This window comes from Eimeria tenella, genomic scaffold, assembly GCF_000499545.2.
Source record: "Eimeria tenella Houghton genomic scaffold, Eth_scaff83, whole genome shotgun sequence".
Classification (NCBI taxonomy): domain Eukaryota; phylum Apicomplexa; class Conoidasida; order Eucoccidiorida; family Eimeriidae; genus Eimeria; species Eimeria tenella.
The window spans coordinates 127,881-149,093 of NW_013543459.1; the positions used below are offsets into that span (position 1 = coordinate 127,881).

General features: G+C 49.2%; 5 protein-coding genes across 5 annotated transcripts; 1 reads left to right on the forward strand and 4 right to left on the reverse strand.

The window, feature by feature from the left end:
• Positions 1-1,361: 1,361 nt before the first annotated feature.
• Positions 1,362-2,957, reverse strand: ETH_00025950 (uncharacterized protein; the record flags this gene model as incomplete). The annotated part of the gene is made up of 1 exon (XM_013378421.1): positions 1,362-2,957. The coding sequence occupies one exon, from the start codon at positions 2,955-2,957 to the stop codon at positions 1,362-1,364; it is 1,596 nt and encodes a 531-aa protein (XP_013233875.1).
• Positions 2,958-5,237: 2,280 nt separating this feature from the next.
• On the reverse strand, positions 5,238-6,806 carry ETH_00025955 (uncharacterized protein; the record flags this gene model as incomplete). The annotated part of the gene is made up of 1 exon (XM_013378422.1): positions 5,238-6,806. The coding sequence occupies one exon, from the start codon at positions 6,804-6,806 to the stop codon at positions 5,238-5,240; it is 1,569 nt and encodes a 522-aa protein (XP_013233876.1).
• Positions 6,807-9,084: 2,278 nt separating this feature from the next.
• Positions 9,085-10,653, reverse strand: ETH_00025960 (uncharacterized protein; the record flags this gene model as incomplete). The annotated part of the gene is made up of 1 exon (XM_013378423.1): positions 9,085-10,653. The coding sequence occupies one exon, from the start codon at positions 10,651-10,653 to the stop codon at positions 9,085-9,087; it is 1,569 nt and encodes a 522-aa protein (XP_013233877.1).
• Positions 10,654-12,925: 2,272 nt separating this feature from the next.
• On the reverse strand, positions 12,926-14,365 carry ETH_00025965 (uncharacterized protein; the record flags this gene model as incomplete). The annotated part of the gene is made up of 1 exon (XM_013378424.1): positions 12,926-14,365. One exon carries the CDS (start codon positions 14,363-14,365, stop codon positions 12,926-12,928), a length of 1,440 nt encoding a protein of 479 aa, XP_013233878.1.
• A 5,998-nt stretch (positions 14,366-20,363) lies between these two features.
• Positions 20,364-21,181, forward strand: ETH_00025970 (40S ribosomal protein S30, putative; the record flags this gene model as incomplete). The annotated part of the gene is made up of 3 exons (XM_013378425.1): positions 20,364-20,367; positions 20,671-20,807; positions 21,098-21,181. 3 exons carry the CDS (start codon positions 20,364-20,366, stop codon positions 21,179-21,181), a joined length of 225 nt encoding a protein of 74 aa, XP_013233879.1.
• Between the last annotated feature and the right edge of the window lie 32 nt (positions 21,182-21,213).

Here is a 21,213-nt window from a genome sequence, read left to right on the forward strand (position 1 = left end):
CTATCTTGCTCGACAATCCGTTTCCATCGCAAACGCAAATAAAAATGGCAGCAACACACTAGAGACTTTGCTGAGTCTGCAATTTGCCAGCTCCACAGCTGAACTCCCGCGACAAATTACCCAAGCACCCTAGAATGCGCACCTTCCTTAATCAACGGTGAATCTACATGGGCTGGTACTGCTGCAACTTGACCCCTCAACGCTGTTTGGAAAGCTATGCTCCATTTACAGAGCTTGAAAAACCTACAATTGTTGTTTGCCACCGAGCTCTCTTCACCGTCGCTGCGGGAGCGGTAATCAGCGCTCTTCTGCACTTATCAATAAATTTGCAGCTGAAGTGTAGTTGGATTGGCATAGGGTGCAAGCTTTGGAATGGAAGCCAGAAAGTTTGCAAGCTCTCCATTCTTCTCCCTTTCCTTAGCAGTATCCCGTCAGTAGGTTGCATCCCCAATAACTTGCTAAAAGCTCCCTTTTCGGACTCGTTCTTCCATCTGATCTGCGTATTATTGCCGGCCCATGATTTGCAGCTTTCTCCCAGTACTGCCGAGCTGCTAAAACGAGCTCGGTGGCGAGTTCTTCGGTTGCTACGTTCTACCGAAATTCAGAAGCAGTGGCTCAGATTTGAGAAAAGGCCGCCTCATGCGGCCATGAGCCTTGCGCGATATAGATGTTTTGCTCAATCGTCGAGGTATATCAAATATCCGAAATGGAATGCAGACACAATTCCTTGCACTGAAGGGGTCGCCGCAAAAGGGGCGGAACCGCACTACTACGCCGAGCATGGATTCATGCAGAACAACTCCCGCTGGCACTCCATATGAAGTGTACATGTAAATTTCGCAGTGTTTACATACTGCATTTGCAGCGGCTACTCCACTGATTAGATTTCCGTGCGTTCATTTGCCAAAGCATTTGCTTTTGGAACAACGAGTGGAGCGGTGCAGTTCATGAAAGCAATGCCTGCAAGCCTTAGGAATTCCTCATAGCAATGGTGGGTGAAATGCTTGCACAATATTAACGTTGAAGTGAAATCAATGCTAGAGAAAGTGCTGTCTGGCTCCACACCCGTACGCGTGTGTAAGACTTTGCGCTCATGTTCCGGTACGTACAAGACAAATGCCCAGAGTCGCAGCGGCTCGTCTAACATCACTCCTGTTTGCGAAATGTGTGGAGGGTTGTTTTCACGGCTGCACCTTTCTCGTGACGACGTATGCCACATACTAAATCATGCACAATCAAACATTCGCTTGCATTTTCCGGCCATCTTCATGTGGAAAATCACCCAATCACGCTCCCTCATGAGGCCGGATAATCCCTCAAATGCACGTTTGGAAGAAATGGCCCTTCACACTCACACGCTCCTAAGGCGGCCCTTTAAACCCTTCAGAGAAACCCTTGTCGTCATTTCTCCAGGCATCAAAAGAAGCCGTTCTGAAACGCGGAGGAGATTGTTTAAAGCAAAAGAGGAACCGCTTGAGTCCCAAAATTCTACTACATGCCGGACGACTCCCAGACTTCAAAGTTTCCAAGGAAGTGGTAAGCATGTGGCAGAGGACTAAGTTGAATAGGCGTGTTGCTGTCAAGCTATGAAGAATGGGAGACGGAGGGTAGTCGTGAGGGACTGCAGCAGTAAGTCTCTTCCACCAAGCGCCTTCCGGCTTTTGATCGAGCAGCTCTAATGTGGACACTAGGATGTCAAACACGAGGAAACGGAGGCCGAGATGCCTGGCAGCGACATTCGCATGAAGATCCCGAATACTAAAATTTTGAAACGACACAGCGTAAGCTGCTAGATTCTCCGCAGCGCGAGTTAGATACAATAATTCCTTGGGAGAAAGTCTCGGCTTGACGAGAAGATCATGAGCTATTAAAAATTGTCGGAACGGTTTGTCCGTCACCTGAGGGGGAAGAAAGACACGATCTGGGTCAAAACGTCGCACGATTTCACTACGGTCAACAGACGGCAAACGACAAAATGGATGTGTAGTCGGGTCTTCTTGCCCCGCTGAGGTAGAGCCGCCAGCAGAAGACGGAGTAACAGTAGACAGTAGGTCCTGTACGACCGAGTCTAGCAACCGCTGCTGTTCGTCAACTTCAACTCCTTGTGCTGCCGCACTCGTTGAAGGCTGAGGCTCATCCTCCAGCTCCACCTGCTCATCATGCTTCTCACCAGTGGCGCCCTCAGAGCCAGTTAATTCCCCCAATTGGTGCAACGCAGAAACTGCTTGAAGTTCACGCGTACTCAGCCGCACAGGTAAGCTTGTACGACTCTCTGGACAACACAGTTGAGGTGCTCCAGGGGATTCAGCTATAGAGGATGATGCCGGCCACAGTTTCAGCAGTCCAGCAGCCGCTTGAAGTTCGTACGCACTCCACTGTCCATCTTTACTCTTAGAAGCACTGGGGCGACGCCGTACGCGACGCCGTAGGCGACGACGTGCAGTTGCGCCAGTTGATCCAATGGCCCCCTTCGATGAGGGCCGTGCCGCTTGTTGCACACCTGCGTCAACATTAGACAGCTCCCTACTACCATCAGACTCCGCCTCAGCACGTGCACGTTTGGCAAGTGGCTCAAGCATTGGAGGCATCTCCGTCGTATCGTCATCAGACGAAATATCTGCCTCTCCTCCCGAATCGCTGCACCATGAGCGTTTGGCAACCGGCCTGGAGTCGTCATCCTCCGACAACTGCCGACCATAAGCAGCCAGTTGATCCCATCTCTTCTGCCCTCGCGTACACAAGAAGATTAGCACAACAAGCGCTGCAGCAGATGCCAAGAAGGCCGCGCCACTGCGCCCGCGAGAACTTTTATGCACGAGGCCGCGACGGGACTGCACACCTGATGACACTATTTTGTCAGCATACTGTTGGAGAGCTGCACTGTTTGCCTTTTCATTTTCAAAGAGGACCGTAAATACAGGCTCATTTTCTCCAACGCCCACATTTAGAGCCTGCATTTTTTGACGGGCAGCAGAGGCTCAGCAGGGCGCTTTATTAGTCATATGTGCCGACAGAACCAGCACAGCACATATTTCATTGGTCTCCCAATGGTACTAAGGATGAATCTTTGTGTCGATTCAGCATCCCGCAATCTAAACTTCGTGGCCTTACGGCTGCCGAATTTTGGCGTGGATCCCTGAAATGATGGAGATAAGGAACTTTGGAAGCTGGCACAAAAGGCTAAATATCAACTTTGTTACGCGTATGCTGGCTTTTGAGGGATGTTGAGTGACTCACTCGCAAATAACGAACCGATGGGATCCTGTGCACGTGCATGTTGCAGAATGCGCAGCCTCCCTTATGCTCAGCATCAGGAACATCCCAATTTCTATATACTCATATACAGAATAATGATGGCTGTATCTCCTTGGAAACGGGAGCTTGAATCGTACCGCACGGCAACTGCAGCACTGGGGCTTTGGTGCCATTGCCCAGAACTTGTGCTGACCCTTATGCTCTCCAAAGTTCAATGCCAGTGACTGCGCTCAATTCCTGTCGACACTTTCAGTGACATTTCAGCAGTATTAATACTGCAAATGATGACCGACTGATTCGGCGTCTCTGTTTGCCCTCTCCACTTTCGTTTATGTACTTGCATAAAGCTGGACAAAACGTTGTGACTGCTCGATGTTCGCTGGCGTACCTCGCTGATGCTCCGCAAACACTTCCTAATCAAAAGCAGGTGTATGGCACTTTTTGTTTGCAGACTATTACCCTTTCTAGAGAGGCTTATACAAACGTCAGATTTCCAGAATTATCTAGGAGGCTCAGGAGCCACTTTCGACACAACCAGTCAACTCGAAACTTGAAATTTGTACAAAGAGGGACTGATTTCGGGCTAAAAACCTTAATTATGACGCAGCTAGCAGTGCATTCTGATGCAGCCCAACATTTTGCCGGACTTTATGTAGGTGTAACAGTGGCTACCCACGACGTGCGCTGAGCTCGGTATAAAACGATGCTACAATGAACCAATGTTCAAATTTGTGGCCACTTATTAACTTTACAGAGGTATATCCTCCAGAATCCGGAGCGAGGGCACCACTTCACCTGAAGCCATGTCCACGTTGAAGCTCTTCGTCATACTGTGTCAGTGCTTCTGCATTAGTCGAGCCTGTTCCTGTCCAGGCAGCGTGCCACCTGGGTCCGTGACCAACTTGTTTCTTTTGCAGATACGCAGACGTATAAGCTGTCAAAGGCATAGCTGCGGGGGCACTTGACGCAAGCTGCAGCGGGGAGCCCACAGAGCTGCTTCAGTATTGAAATCATTTCTTCCCCTTGCGACAGCAGCACTGGAATGATCAACACGTGGTATCTTGTGATCCTATGACTCCCTTCATCGCTGGTCACTTTAATTCTTCTCTTGTGGATTTGTTCGTGCAAGAGAGCTGGAAGGCCAAGCGGTAGCGGTCACCGCGACGGAACTACCATGGAGTGTCAAGCTGCAAAGTTCCCAGCTGGCCGATATCGTTGGAAGTAGAAAGAAACGGGCAAAAATGTGTACTTTTCTACTTGCACGAGCTTTAGCTAGACGTACGGCCCGAACGCATCAAACATGCAAGCCATTTTTTTCAACATAGAGCACGAGGAGTGCTATTTGCTGTTCAAGGGCCTCCACAATAATACAAACTTTCAAGAGTAAACCAGCCAGTCGAACCTGCACGAGGTATCACTACTAAAGCAGCATATGGGCTACTAATAATCGCCCGGCATATGAGGTTTGCTTCATTGACATTCTTTCAAAGCGCCGTGCCATGCATCTGCTTATGTGAATCCGAAGCACCAGGACAAAATATTGAATTAAGAAATTCTGCTTGTTGGGACAAATGCATAAAAGTTGATGATTTACAGTGGCCGAAGCCTGATCCTTCAGCGGCCCAGGAGTTTGTCAACGGCGCTGTCTCCGGCGCAGTTTCAAGACAAGCAATTGCTGTTCGGGGTTGCACATTTTTGGTCCGATACAAAAACACAACCAGTCCTCTTGTTTGGGGTCGCTGGTCAAAGTAATGGGGCCGCAGACGCAGGGTTTGCATGGACCACTTTTCTTCCCTGCTTTGCCGATGCTTGCGACTCTCTCCGAAACAACCCACAAGAAAACTCACTGTACACTGCATCATGCGCGTGGCCCGTGCACCTGCGTTCTCGCAAAGCCAACATGCTAACGATTTCGGTCCAAAACACCTTGATGAAGTTAAGGATCCCTTCAATCAGCTTCAAGGCGAAGGCAAGTCTTAATGCTATCCTATGATGACTCCTTTTCGAGAAACAACAAAACTGTTGTTGGCCTTCCTCCATGAATCAAACGAGCTCTGTTTGAAGAAGGGAGGAGCATAGGGCGAACAAGTCAAGAATTGCTTAAGGCTGATCAGCACTGTACACGAAGGGCGTATCCCCGACTTCAAACACTTCAAAGCCGCGCTAAGTTGTTGAGCAACAAGGTTGAGTACTTTGCTCTCTCTACTTCCACGAATACCTTTGGGCCTCTCACCATAAAAGTGAGGTACGGAGTTGGAAAGTTTTTCCCACCATGACCCTTCTGGTCGCTGACCCAGCAAATCTACAGCTGACACAATAATATCAAATATAAGAAAGCGAACGCCTAGTATCTGGATAGCCCGATGTGGCGGGAGACCTCTCAGATCACGCGTTTGGCATTCTACTGCGTGGGCGATTAGCCGTTCTGCAATATATGACACCGCATCCAGTTCTTCAGGCGACAGAAATGCCTTGGCGAGTAGCTCGCAAGCTTTCGACAAAAGCGGCAGGGGTCTATCCGTTGGCGACGAGCCAACGGCGATCTCCGGCATAAACTCCCTCGTGATTCCGTTACTGTCCACAAGAGGCAAACGGCAAAATGGGTGGAAGCGTAAATCCGTATGGGCAGTTGTAAATGTATCAACATCTAAATTCGCCTTGCATGCGAGATGCGCATGCGGTAGCCAGTGCTTTTCGCCATTGCCTGCAACAGCACTCGTTGAAGGCTGACCCTCATCCTCCACCTTCTCATCATGCTTTCCACCAGTGGCGCCCTCGGAGCCAGTCAATTCCCCCAATTGGTGCAACGCAGCAACTGCTTGAAGTTCACGCTCACTCAGCGGCACAGATGAGCTTGTACCACTCTCTGAACAACACACTGAACCTGCACCTCTTAGTTTAGCTACAGAGGAAGCCTTCGCCCATAAGATGTGCAGTCCAGCAGCCCCTTGAGGTTCATACGCACTCAGCTGCCCAGCTTTACTCTTAGAGGCACTGGGGCGACGCCGTACGCGACGCTGTAGGCGACGACGTGCAGTTGCCCCAGTTGATCCAATGGCCCCCTTCGATGAGGGCCCTGCCGCTTGTTGCACACCTGCGTCAACATTAGACAGCCCCCTACTACCATCAGACTCCGCCTCAGCACGTGCACGTTTGGCAAGTGGCTTAAGCATTGGAGGCATCTCCGTCGTATCATCATCAGACGAAATATCTGCCTCTCCTCCCGAATCGCTGCACCATGAGCGTTTGGCAACCAGCCTGGAGTCGTCATCCTCCGACAACTGCCGACCATAAGCAGCCAGTTGATCCCATCTCTTCTGCCCTCGCGTACACAAGAAGATTAGCACAACAAGCGCTGCAGCAGATGCCAAGAAGGCCGCGCCACTGCGCCCGCGAGAACTTTTATGCACGAGGCTGCGACGGGACTGCACACCTGATGACTGTATCTTGCCCGCATACTGTTGGAGAGCTGCACTGTTTGCCTTTTCATTTTCAAAGAGGACCGTAAATACAGGCTCATTGTCTCCAACGCCCACATTTAGAGCCTGCATTTTTTGACGGGCAGCAGAAGCTCAGCAGGGCGATTTATTGGTCATATGTTCCGACAGAACCAGCATAGCACATATTTCATTGGTCTCCCAATGGTACTTAGCGTGAATCTTTGTGTCGATTCAGCATCCCGCAATCTAGTCTTCGTGGCCTTACGGTTGTCCGTGTATCCCTGAAATGATGGAGATAAGGAGCTTTGGAAGCTGGTAGAATAGGCTAAATATCAGCCTTGTTACGCGTATGCTGGCTTTTGAGGGATGTTGAGTGACTCACTCGCAAATAACGAACCGATCCTGCGTACGTGCATGTTGCAGAATGCGCAGCCTCCCTTATGCTCAGCATCAGGAGCATCCCAATTTCTATGTACTCTATACAGAATAATGATAGCTTTATTTGCTTGGAAACGGGGACTTGAATTGCACCACACGGCAAATGCAGCACTGGGGCTTTCGTGCCGTTGCCCAGAACTTGTCCTGACCCTTTTGCTAACTTTTTATGCTTTCCAACGTTCAGTGCCAGTGGCTGCGCTCAATTCCTGTCGACACTTTCAGTGACATTTCAGCAGTATTAATACTGTAAATGATGACCGACTGATTCGGCGCCTCTGTTTGCCCTCTCCACTTTCGTTTATGTACTTGCATATAGCTGGACAAAACGTTGTGACTGCTCGATGTTCGCTGGCGTACCTCGCTGATGCTCCACAAACGCCTGCTAAGCAAAAGCACGCGTATGCCACGTTTTGTTTGCAGACTATTACCCTTTCTAGTGAGGCTTATACAAACGTCAGATTTCCAGAATTATCTAGGAGGCTCAGGAGCCACTTTCGACACAACCAGTCAACTCGAAACTTGAAATTTGTACAAAGAGGGACTGATTTCGGGCTAAAAACCTTAATTATGACGCAGCTAGCAGTGCATTCTGATGCAGCCCAACATTCTGCCGGACTTTATGTAGGTGTAACAGTGGCTACCCACGACGTGCGCTGAGCTCGGTATAAAACGATGCTACAATGAACCAATGTTCAAATTTGTGGCCACTTATTAACTTTACAGAGGTATATCCTCCAGAATCCGGAGCGAGGGCACCACTTCACCTGAAGCCATGTCCACGTTGAAGCTCTTCGTCATACTGTGTCAGTGCTTCTGCATTAGTCGAGCCTGTTCCTGTCCAGGCAGCGTGCCACCTGGGTCCGTGACCAACTTGTTTCTTTTGCAGATACGCAGACGTATAAGCTGTCAAAGGCATAGCTGCGGAGGCACTTGACGCAAGCTGCAGCGGGGAGCCCACAGAGCTGCTTCAGTATTGAAATCATTTCTTCCCCTTGCGACAGCAGCACTGAAATGATCAACACGTGGTATCTTGTGATCCTATGACTCCCTTCATCGCTGGTCACTTTAATTCTTCTCTTGTGGATTTGTTCGTGCAAGAGAGCTGGAAGGCCAAGCGGTAGCGGTCACCGCGACGGAGCTACCATGGAGTGTCAAGCTGCAAAGTTCCCAGCTGGCCGATATCGTTGGAAGTAGAAAGAAACGGGCAAAAATGTGTACTTTTCTACTTGCACGAGCTTTAGCTAGACGTACGGCCCGAACGCATCAAACATGCAAGCCATTTTTTTCAACACAGAGCACGAGGAGTGCTATTTGCTGTTCAAGGGCCTCCACAATAATACAAACTTTCAAGAGTAAACCAGCCAGTCGAACCTGCACGAGGTATCACTACTAAAGCAGCATATGGGCTACTAATAATCGCCCGGCATATGAGGTTTGCTTCATTGACATTCTTTCAAAGCGCCGTGCCATGCATCTGCTTATGTGAATCCGAAGCACCAGGACAAAATATTGAATTAAGAAATTCTGCTTGTTGGGACAAATGCATAAAAGTTGATGATTTACAGTGGCCGAAGCCTGATCCTTCAGCGGCCCAGGAGTTTGTCAACGGCGCTGTCATCGGCGCAGTTTCAAGACAAGCAATTGCTGTTCGGGGTTGCACATTTTTGGTCCGATACAAAAACACAACCAGTCCTCTTGTTTGGGGTCGCTGGTCAAAGTAATGGGGCCGCAGACGCAGGGTTTGCATGGACCACTTTTCTTCCCTGCTTTGCCGATGCTTGCGACTCTCTCCGAAACAACCCACAAGAAAACTCACTGTACACTGCATCATGCGCGTGGCCCGTGCACCTGCGTTCTCGCAAAGCCAACATGCTAACGATTTCGGTCCAAAACACCTTGATGAAGTTAAGGATCCCTTCAATCAGCTTCAAGGCGAAGGCAAGTCTTAATGCTATCCTATGATGACTCCTTTTCGAGAAACAACAAAACTGTTGTTGGCCTTCCTCCATGAATCAAACGAGCTCTGTTTGAAGAAGGGAGGAGCATAGGGCGAACAAGTCAAGAATTGCTTAAGGCTGATCAGCACTGTACACGAAGGGCGTATCCCCGACTTCAAACACTTCAAAGCCGCGCTAAGTTGTTGAGCAACAAGGTTGAGTACTTTGCTCCTTTTACTTACACGAAGACCTCTAGGCCTTTCACCATAAAAGTGAGGTACGGAGTTGGAAAGTTTTTCCCACCATGACCCTTCTGGTCGCTGACCCAGCAAATCTACAGCTGACACAATAATATCAAATATAAGAAAGCGAACGCCTAGTATCTGGATAGCCCGATGTGACGGGAGACCTCTCAGATCACGCGTTTGGCATTCTACTGCGTGGGCGATTAGCCGTTCTGCAATATATGACACCGCATCCAGTTCTTCAGGCGACAGAAATGCCTTGGCGAGTAGCTCGCAAGCTTTCGACAAAAGCGGCAGGGGTTTATCTGTTGCCGATGAGCCAACGGCGATCTCCGGCATAAACTCCCTCGTGATTCCGTTACTGTCCACAAGCGGCAAACGGCAAAATGGGTGGAAGCGTAAATCCGTATGGGCAGTTGTAAATGTATCAACATCTAAATTCGCCTTGCATGCGAGATGCGCATGCGGTAGCCAGTGCTTTTCGCCATTGCCTGCAACAGCACTCGTTGAAGGCTGACCCTCATCCTCCACCTGCTCATCATGCTTTCCACCAGTGGCGCCCTCGGAGCCAGTCAATTCCCCCAATTGGTGCAACGCAGCAACTGCTTGAAGTTCACGCTCACTCAGCGGCACAGATGAGCTTATACCACTCTCTGAACAACACACTGAACCTGCACCTCTTAGTTTAGCTACAGAGGAAGCCTTCGCCCATAATATGTGCAGTCCAGCAGCCCCTTGGAGTTCATACGCACTCCACTGCCCAGCTTTACTCTTAGAAGCACTGGGGCGACGCCGTACGCGACGCCGTAGGCGACGACGTGGAGTTGCGCCAGTTCGTACAATGGCCCCCTTCGATGAGGGCCCTGCCGCTTGTTGCACACTTGCGTCAACATTAGACAGCCCCCTACTACCATCAGGCCCTACATCAACACGTGCACGTTTGGTACGAAGCATGAGCTTTGTAGTGACCTCCGCCTTCTTGTCACCAGACGAAATATCTGCATTTTCTGAGAAATCATTGCACCATAAGCGTTTAGCAACCGACCTGGAGTCGTCATCCTCCGACAACTGCCGACCATAAGCAGCCAGTTGATTCAATTTCTTCTGCCCTCGCGTACACAAGAAGATTAGCACAACAAGCGCTGCAGCAGATGCCAAGAAGGCCGCGCCACTGCGCCCGCGAGAGCTTTTATGCACGAGGCTGCGACGGGACTGCACAACTGATGACTGTATCTTGCCCGCATACTGTTGGAGAGCTGCACTTTTTGTCTTTAAATCTTCAGAGACGACAGCAATTATAGGTACATTGTCTCCAACGCCCAAATTTAAACCCTGCATTTTTTGGCGGTCACTAGAGGCTCAGCAGTATGCTTTCTCAGTAATATGTGCCGACAGAACCAGCATAGCACATATTTCATTGGTCTCTCAATGTTACTTAGGATGAATCCTTGTGTCGATTCAGCATCCCGTAATCTAGTCTTCGTGGCCTTACGGCTGCCGAATTTTGGCGTGGATCCCTGAAATGATGGAGATAAGGAGCTTTGGAAGCTGGTAGAATAGGCTAAACATCAGCTTTGTTACGCGTATGCTGGCTTCTGAGGGATGTTGAGTGACTCACTCACAAATGACGGACCGATCCTGTGTGTAGAGCCTGCATGTTTCAGGATGCGCAGCCTCCCTTATGCTCAGCATCAGGAACATCCCAATTTCTATGTACTCTATACAGAATAATGATAGCTTTGTCTCCTTGGAAACGGGAGCTTGAATCGTACCGCACGGCAACTGCAGCACTGGGGCGTCAGTTTGTGCTGACCGCTGTGCTGGCCCTGTATTCTCTCCAATGTTCAATGCCAGTGACTGCGCTCAATTCCTGTCGACACTTTCAGTGACATTTCAGCAGTATTAATACTGTAAATGATGACCGACTGATTCGGCGCCTCTGTTTGCCCTCCCCACTTTCGTTTACGTACTTCCTCCATAGAGCTGCACAAAACGTTATGACTGCTCATGTTCGCTGGCGTACCTCGCTGATGCTCCACAAACGCCTGCTAAGCAAAAGCACGCGTATGCCACGTTTTGTTTGCAGACTATTACCCTTTCTAGTGAGGCTTATACAAGCATCAGATTTCCAGAACTATCTGGGAGGCTCAGGAGCCACTTTCGACACAAGTAAACACGAGACGAAATTTCTACAGAGAGGGACTGATTTTGCGCTAAAAAGCTTTATTATCGCAGCTAGCAGTGCATTCTGATGCAGCCCAACATTTTGCCGGACTTTATGTAGGTGTAACAGTGGCTACCCACGACGTGCGCTGAGCTCGGTATAAAACGATGCTACAATGAACCAATGTTCAAATTTGTGGCCACTTATTAACTTTACAGAGGTATATCCTCCAGAATCCGGAGCGAGGGCACCACTTCACCTGAAGCCATGTCCACGTTGAAGCTCTTCGTCATACTGTGTCAGTGCTTCTGCATTAGTCGAGCCTGTTCCTGTCCAGGCAGCGTGCCACCTGGGTCCGTGACCAACTTGTTTCTTTTGCAGATACGCAGACGTATAAGCTGTCAAAGGCATAGCTGCGGAGGCACTTGACGCAAGCTGCAGCGGGGAGCCCACAGAGCTGCTTCAGTATTGAAATTATTTCTTCCCCTTGCGACAGCAGCACTGAAATGATCAACACGTGGTATCTTGTGATCCTATGACTCCCTTCATCGCTGGTCACTTTAATTCTTCTCTTGTGGATTTGTTCGTGCAAGAGAGCTGGAAGGCCAAGCGGTAGAGGTCACCGCGACGGAACTACCATGGAGTGTCAAGCTGCAAAGTTCCCAGCTGGCCGATATCGTTGGAAGTAGAAAGAAACGGGCAAAAATGTGTACTTTTCTACTTGCACGAGCTTTAGCTAGACGTACGGCCCGAACGCATCAAACATGCAAGCCATTTTTTTCAACACAGAGCACGAGGAGTGCTATTTGCTGTTCAAGGGCCTCCACAATAATACAAACTTTCAAGAGTAAACCAGCCAGTCGAACCTGCACGAGGTATCACTACTAAAGCAGCATATGGGCTACTAATAATCGCCCGGCATATGAGGTTTGCTTCATTGACATTCTTTCAAAGCGCCGTGCCATGCATCTGCTTATGTGAATCCGAAGCACCAGGACAAAATATTGAATTAAGAAATTCTGCTTGTTGGGACAAATGCATAAAAGTTGATGATTTACAGTGGCCGAAGCCTGATCCTTCAGCGGCCCAGGAGTTTGTCAACGGCGCTGTCATCGGCGCAGTTTCAAGACAAGCAATTGCTGTTCGGGGTTGCACATTTTTGGTCCGATACAAAAACACAACCAGTCCTCTTGTTTGGGGTCGCTGGTCAAAGTAATGGGGCCGCAGACGCAGGGTTTGCATGGACCACTTTTCTTCCCTGCTTTGCCGATGCTTGCGACTCTCTCCGAAACAACCCACAAGAAAACTCACTGTACACTGCATCATGCGCGTGGCCCGTGCACCTGCGTTCTCGCAAAGCCAACATGCTAACGATTTCTGTCCAAAACACCTTGGTGAAGTTAAGGATCCCTTCAATCAGCTTCAAGGCGAAGGCAAGTCTTAATGCTATCCTATGATGACTCCTTTTCGAGCAACAGTGAAACTTTCGTTCGCGTGTCTCCATGGATTGAACTCTTTACTTTTGAAGTAGGCAGGAGCATAGGGCGAACAAATCAAGAATTGCTTAAGGGTGATGAGCACTGTACATGAAGGGCGTTTTCCTGACTTGAAAGTCTTCAAAGCCGCGCTGAGCTTCTGAAGGTAAATGTTGAGTGTTTTGGTCTTTCTACTCAAATGAGCATTTACGAGTGTCGGGATATACTCGTGAGGTACGGACCTAGAAAGCTTTTCCCACCAAAGCCCTTCTGCTCGCTGACCCAGTAACTCTAGAACTGAAACAATGACATCAAATATCAGAAAACGGATACCTAGCATCTGGATTGCCCGAGACGATGGACGACCAGACAGTTGACTTGTTTGGAAATGTATTGCGTACGCTGCTAGCCGTTCTGCAATATATGTTGCCACCTCCAATTCATTCTTGGGCAGGAATGCTCTGCTAAAGAGGTCGTATGCCCTCAACATGAGTGGTAGGGGTCTATCTACTGTGTACGATGGCGTAAGGGCGGACTCCGGCAACAAAGTCCTGGCGATTTGGCTGGGGTCCACAAATGGCAAATGGCAAAAGGGGTGAAAGCGTATATCTATATAAGCACCAGTAAGTGCATCAAGCTCCAAAAGTGGTTTGCGTGCGACAATTGAATGTAGTAATGAGACCTTTTTCTCACTGCCTTCCCCCTGTGCTGCCGCACTCGTTGAAGGCTGGGCCTTCTCCTCAACCTGTTGTTTAGGCTGCTGACCGGCATCAACCGTGAAACGATTCCTCTTCCACAGTTCTTGAAGTGCAGCAGCCGCTTGAAGTTCGTACGCACTCAACCGCCCAGCTCCACCCTTAGAACCACTGAGGAGAGACAGTGGTTGACGCTGTGCAGTTGCGACAGTTGGTCCAATAGCCCCCTCCGATGAGGCCCGTGCCGTCTGTTGCACACCTGTGTCAACACTGGACAGCTCGCCACTATCATCAGACTCCGTCTCAACACGTGCACGTTTGGCACGAGGCTTGAACTTGATAACCACCCCCGCCTTCATGTCACCAGACGAAATATTTGCATTTTCTGGGAATTCATTGCACCATCGGCGTTTGACATCCAACCTGAAGTTGTCAATCCCCGACAACTGCCGACCATAAGCAGGCATTTGATTCAACTTCTTCAGACCTCGCGTACACAAGAAGATTAGCACAACAAGCGCTGCAGCAGATGCCAAGAAGGCCGCGCCACTGCGCCCGCGAGAGCTTTTATGCACGAGGCCGCGACGGGACTGCACACCTGATGACACCATCTTGTCCGGATACTGCTGGAGAGCTGCACTGTTTGTCTCTCCATTTTCAAAGCGGGCAGTAATTACGGGCACACTGTCTCCAACGCCCAAATTTAGAGCCTGCATTTTTTAACGGACGGCAGAGGTTCAACAACGCTCTTTATTAGTCATATGTGTCCGCAGTTTCAGTACAGCGGAGATATCATTAGTGCCTGTGAGGGCAGGAAGATGTATCTTTGTGGCGGTGCACCACCCTGCTGCCTGATTTCTGCATCTGAAGGGTTTCCGTGTTGAAACTTCAATATTCAAGTGGAAAATACAGGTAGTTCTTGTCATCTGGTATAGTACAATACGCGGCGCGCTAGGTGTACACGAATAAGGAGCTGGTCTTTCAGAAGGGCCACATCTGTATGCGTTTTTGCGAATCGATTGTCTCTGTATAGGCAGTGCCACCACGGCCAATGGACCCCAGGTCTCTGTCCACAGAGTATTTACAAGGCCATGTAGTCGCCATTTTCAGGATGCACAGTGCAAATCCAATGCTGCAGCACTGCGGCCATATCCGGTGGGCGACTCCGCCAGCCACTGGTAGCGTGACGACAACAAAGAGACAGACAAAGAAGCCAGCTCACTGGAATTCCACTGCATGAGCCTACCTTTAATCAATATTTGTAATAGTTGTTAGGTAATAAAAGCCTCAAATGGAGTGTCCTGTGGATGCGCAAGTTGTGTTTGACTTCCTTCGCCCGTTGAGGGGTGCCTCTTCACGCGACCATTGTGAAACCTGGTGACGTAACCCTGTTCGTGCTCTAGAGCGTCCACTGGTTCAGAACTCCGTTAAGATAAAATTCTTCCGGCAGATTGTTTTGGTTGAATACGGTTTTTTAACGCAGGATTGCAGTGCATGTTTCGTCGAGAGAGCTTGATTTGTTGCTCCAGCAGAAGCCTACAGAGCGCTCTGTTCTGCAACAGATCTTCACTGTACAGTAGATGAAGTTTTGTCCGGGAAATGGAACACTATATCGTGTAAGATTTGATTTCACTAATATTGCGTTTGTAGGGCCATCTCAGTTGTTGCGTGGCAATGTTACACATACCCCGACAGAAGCTGCACGGGTTGCCAGCATACTCCTCTCCAGAACATGTGAACTATTCACTCATTCCATTGACAAAAATATTTTGGGGGACGCTTTCGTTTTGAATGGGTGCCAAGGTCATTGAATCTGAATTTTGTACATCGTTCGTTTCTCTCCAACGTACACGGCGCCACTGGAGGGAGTGTAACAATGCCACAACTCCTGATGTAATCTTAGAGCCTCACAGAAGCATACAAAGTCTGTTTATTGGCAGCGGGTCTCCACAATAGCTGAAATTTTGAGTGATAAAAAGGTTTTCCACTATAGTAAACATAATTTAATGGTTAGTTGGCGCTTATAGGGTTCAGCTACTCGGTACTCAACAGCGTTCCACACACCCCGGCGGCTCCATGGATCGCGCTCGTACACCCCTCACTCTCCAACACACCGATAAGGCATTAAATTCGCACACGTTCCCACAATAATGCATCAAATTCGCATGTTTCCTGTGTCCACTTCTCTGTTGCTCACACGGAGTTACTGGCAGGGAGACGAAAATATTGTGAGTTGCTCACAAGGATCTAGAAGAAGCTCTACTATGGTCGTGTATCTTCGACAAGCCTCGCAGTAGCGTCGCAGACACTGTTGCGGTAGTGTAACAATGGGCACTAAGACTGCAACGTACCTGCTACCGGACCTAACATAGGTGGAACCTGGGGAGAGGTAAAAGGAGTTCCAAAAAGCACAGGTTATTCTTGCCGAGGACAGCGGCCTCCCATTCGCCAAAAGCCGCGGTAAGAGTCGCAGCCTACGAGGAGCGGTACTATGAGGAGATGCAAGGGCTCCGTAATCCCCCTTAATTTTGATTTTCAGCCCTCCTAAATTTATGAAGCACTGTAGTAACCTTCTGGTGTCGACACTACACCCAATGACCTCGTCAGAGCTACACACTGAGTACGCTTGAATAAGCTCCCCCACTCTGGGCAGCCTTTTCACTATCGTTACTAGTGTATGCGCATGGGAAGCTACCCAATGCAGCACCTTTGGGACACATACTTCCTGGTGGGACACACTTCTTCCAAGCGTGTCCCGCTCTAGAAGCCTCCTTGCTGGGATGACGTTCGCCAACCTTGGCTGAGCTTTGTATGTTCTGCTTTCAGGGCAGAACAAGCGAATCCAGTCTCGTCCAGTCTCAGCTACTTGGCTCCTTCAAGGTTATTGTCGACAAGATCCTTCAGATACTATCGAATCACAAGCGTAGCGTTGCTGAAGCCTTTACATTGCCAATTTCAACTCATCTGCCCTTTCCTAGAAGAGCATGACATTCCGTGCTATAGGTTGGATAAGAGCTACACAGCACAATTCGGGCAGTTAAAACATGGAATTCTGTCTAGATATCCTCGTAAAACAACAATTCTGCGACAGGCAGCGTGTGCCTTCAATGTTGTACAGAAGCCGCATCACCAAGATTCTGACTTGGCACCGGTCTGTGTTCTTAATATTTCATGCACACCCTCTTGCGTCGCTTGCAAGCCATTAATGGCTACAGGGTTCTTCTTTTTTGTTAAGAATGAATGCAGTGGCTCACAGTAGGCCTTGCAGCGCTCTCCCTGGCAAACCAATTTCACAACCACAAGAGCATGGGGTAGAACATCCTACAATGGTGCATTGCACCTCATTTAGTGCATCATTAGTTAAGTAACAGGACGAAATATCTGCTGCTCATGCGAAGCTGCACCTTAAACGCAGCTCATTGGTAGGGCCCGCAGTCCAAGCTATGAAGACTTTCTAGCCGTGACTCGCAGGGGACTTCCTCAGCCTGAAAACGAGAGCGGACAGTGTCACACCAACAAGCAACGTGTCGGGAACAGAGAGATCTGGAGAAACCAAAGAGTTCGCGACAGTGGTCCCAGCCCAGTTTTGCCGGCTGGCCCAATGCTGCCGCCAGTTTGATAACCACTGGGTGCTTGTTATTCTTTCCCTCCACCATACTTAAACAACGCCTGCCACAGTCATTTACTGCAGGTGTTTGGGAGTCTTGTGGACTAGCCTGCCTGCAGGAGAATTACTGTCTTCTTCTTGTTCGCAGAATCCCGCGCCCACAGCTAGCTAGCTTGTAGCAAGCATTGCCATTTCAGCCACCCAAGCCCCGAACAATAAGGTGGGGAACAAGCGCGGCGCAAGTAAGTACTTAAACTTAAATGGTTTCGCAGCTGTACAGGTTGGAATTGAGAAGCCTGCACATTTAGGGTGTGGGATCAGTAGCCTTTCAAGCTGTGGCGACCGGAAGGAGTTGTTGCATGGCCTACTTGGCTCCAGATAAGCCTTGACTTATCGTTCAAATAACAGTTTTTTGTTTAAGAAAATACCTGTTAAGACAATTTGACTGGCACGAACCCGTCTCCGGGCTTGCCTTTCGGGAGATCAACTGTTGGACTACTTCCCTGCAGGAGCTGTCTCCGGTCACGAATCCATGGGTCATGGACCATCAGACCCTTGCGCGGCTTTCAGTAACCTACAGGAAAACAGCTATTTAAGAACACGAAAACTCTTACCCTATGGTGCCCTATTGGTAGTAAAGCTGGTAGGCAGATCCTTAAAGGTGTACTGAAAGACTGAGCGCCCAGCAATGCATGTGTAATCACATTTCATGGAAGAATGCAGTTGAGCGTCCCTGGATTTATAGTCCCAGTACCCCCAGTCAATAAAGATTACGTTTCTCTTGGTCAGGCGTGCTTCAACTTTTCTTACTCAAAACAAAGCAGTTCTGCTTCGAGCACGCTTGGTGGAGTGTGGGGTTTGTTCGTTTACCCGCGGGTTGCCGCCATTCCCCCGACCACAGTGCTCTTGAACCCACAGGCTTCATGGGAAACTCAAGAAAGGTAGCGCTCTGGAACCCACAGGCTCCATAGGAAACCCAAGAAAGGTACCTACGAGCTTTCGAGTTAAGGGAGCGTTATCTCCAACTTAAAATTGGCAGTTTATCTCATAGGCAAGCCAGGGCTTTACGTTACAGATGTATGTTTTCGTGAGGCTGATGGCACGTCAGTGCCGTTTACACTCCAGCTACATTCCCATCCCTGAGAAGTCAGCACAAACTCGAAGATTCACACTTGCACCTATCGTCACGGCCCCTGCTAAACCTGGGCATTAGGAAGGGTTGTAGCGTCTGATGAGGGTACTAGAGATCTACTGACCCGCGCTGACCAAACCATCAGCATGAGCCACGCAAATGCTGAAAAACAGCGTAAGCACACTTTTATATTTTTCAGTGCCTTCTGGCTCTCAGGCTGATGTAAAGAATTCTTTGTGGCCTTCGCAAATCCGTCCCGGTTGGGAACAATTCCGCAGTTGCGCATGGAGCACTTATTTGCTTGTATGAGGCCTAGTCTCACGCACTGCTTTATCGTGGGCGGTGTCAAGCCAATGATAGTTTACAAAGCGAACAAATGTAGGGCTCCTGAGCTGATGAGGACTTCTTACGCCGCCTCTGTTGGCTATGTATGCCCTCTTCTGCACCTGGTGAGAGGGCCGCGGCTCTCACACCCGTGAGTGCTTTAGGCATTACACTTTACCTCCCTGAAAAAGACTTTTGGTCTGTAGGCAACTGAATACTGTGTTGCACCATTTAAGCAGTTCGAGTCGCTCGCTAGCCTCACTGAGAGCAGGTCTCCAAGGTTTTGAGCCCTAGAGGCAGCGCTATACTTCTACAGGGAGACACTGCCCTGTCATAGTATGAAAAATGCACCGACTATGGTGCCTCAGACTACTACAAGCAGTCTAGCCCAATCCTTTGTTGCATATGATGCAGTAGTTGGAAGAAGCAAGAGAACTAGTACCTTCATATAGTGCAAGCTAGCGGAAACGCTAAGCCGCCGCTGCGCAGAGCGCCAATCTTACATCAATACAAACTACTACAGACAAGAGACAAACTTCCTCACAGCTTTTGGGCACTTTTTGTGCTCATATTGAGATTCAGGAGCTTTGAATGAGTCCCTGACTGCGTGAGGGCGCTGCATTTCTTGGTGAAAAACAATATCGCTGGAAGAAGTCAGCAATCCACTCAGGTGCTCGGCGATCCAGGCAGATGCTGTTCCTGTCGGCCAGCAATCGAAGATCAAGCGGCAGAAAAGGTCCCTCACGTATTAGACTGAAGCTTTAGGCCTCATAAGACTCTTGCCAGTTCTTGTGGATGACCTAACCCTTTTGAAGAAGCCGTACAAAAACGTGAGCACTTGCGCATGCGCACGGAACATGAACTGCCAGAACCTAGCTGCTTTAGAAGATTACGCTAGAACGTACATGTTAAGCTTCAGGAATGGTCCGAATAAAGGAAGAGAATGCCGCTTCTATCCCTGCAACGTAAACATCAGTGGGAAGGTGGACCAACCCCGCACTCTTCATTTACAAACATGAAACTAATACTTTGAGTCTGACTGGTATTTATCCTGGTCTCCAACTCTTGCGCATAAACTATCTAATCCCTACAGATGCGTTGTCAGGCATAGCAACTTTTCTGTGCACAAATTCCTTCCAGGTATTGGAACAACAGACAAAGGGCCTCTCCGGGCTCTGACCCCACGCAGGCCGTACTTCACGTGCTTTGTGCATCTACGCATTTTGAAATTCCCTGAAAAATCCCTAAATCCTACTTTCTGTCTAGAGCAATGAGCCTCCTCTACCAAAATCGACACCACCCAATACCCCCACAGACGGAGCACCCAGCGCATATTGAGCAGTTCTGCCATGTGGCCTTCTGTTTACAATCATCACTGATATTTATGTGCTTACAGTTCTTCGTACATATACTCCCCGAATTCAAAAGTCTGGGAGAAAAAGATCTCAGTTTTTTCTTCCTGGACAACTGTAAACGAAGCTTCGAGAAGTCCCATGGGGCTGTTCCTCACCCCATCGTCGCCAAGGGCTTATTTGGGTACGGCTGCAGTACCAAAAAGATTTTGCGGAGTTCTTGTTTCTCTTCTGCATTCAGCTTTTCACTTGGTAACCGCACAACGACCCAAATTTTCTTGTAATCAATACAGCTGAAAATGGGTGGGTACTGCCTGCTTTCTTCATAACAGTGGGCGACTAGTGCATGCATTATTGAGTGGCATCCCACTATTTTAAACGAAATTATGGGCCGGCAGGTTTCATATATTACAGCTCTTAAAGGTGCTGTTTGAGTGAAGGACGGTTGATCAGGTTCAGACGGATTAGGGACCTTCTGTGGAGTACCCCACACTGGTCCACAGCGAACATGAGCCTTCGAGCCAACAGCAGCGCACGTTCTGTGCCGCAGCCCACATGTTTATCTTCACACAGCTGTCTGCTTGTTTTATCCGGTGTTTGACTCAGGGAAAGTTCACGGCTCCCTTGCTCGTGCCGGTAAGGTCAAGAACCAGACACCTAAGGTGCAGAAGCAGGAGAAGAAGAAGCCAGTGACTGGCCGTGCAAAGAAGCGCCAGCTGTATAACCGTAGATTCACCACAACTGTGGGCCGCAGAAGAGGCCCCAATGCTCAGTCTCCTTAAAGTGCAGCATTAGGTGTTCCAATCAACGGGGTATGTAGCATGCACTTCTGGCTTGCCTTCCAGTTGTTGCATGTGCCGCTTTTACAAAAGGAACGCTATCGCCGTTTTTCAGACGGTGAACTGGCCATTCTTTATGTTTCACCATTACTAGCTCCCATCCTGGAGACAAGAAACCAAACTCGTTAGACGTGAGTCTCTGCCACCTGCAGCTTGATGGTTTTGCCAGGCGTTGCTTTGGTGTCCTGTTGTAGGACATGGGAGGCGCTTCTGATTTGAAGCGCCAGAGGAGCATGGCAGCAATCGTGATGCCGATAACCTGCTTGGGGAGAGATTAGGTGGATGGACAGCTAGGGCTGCAACAGTTAGG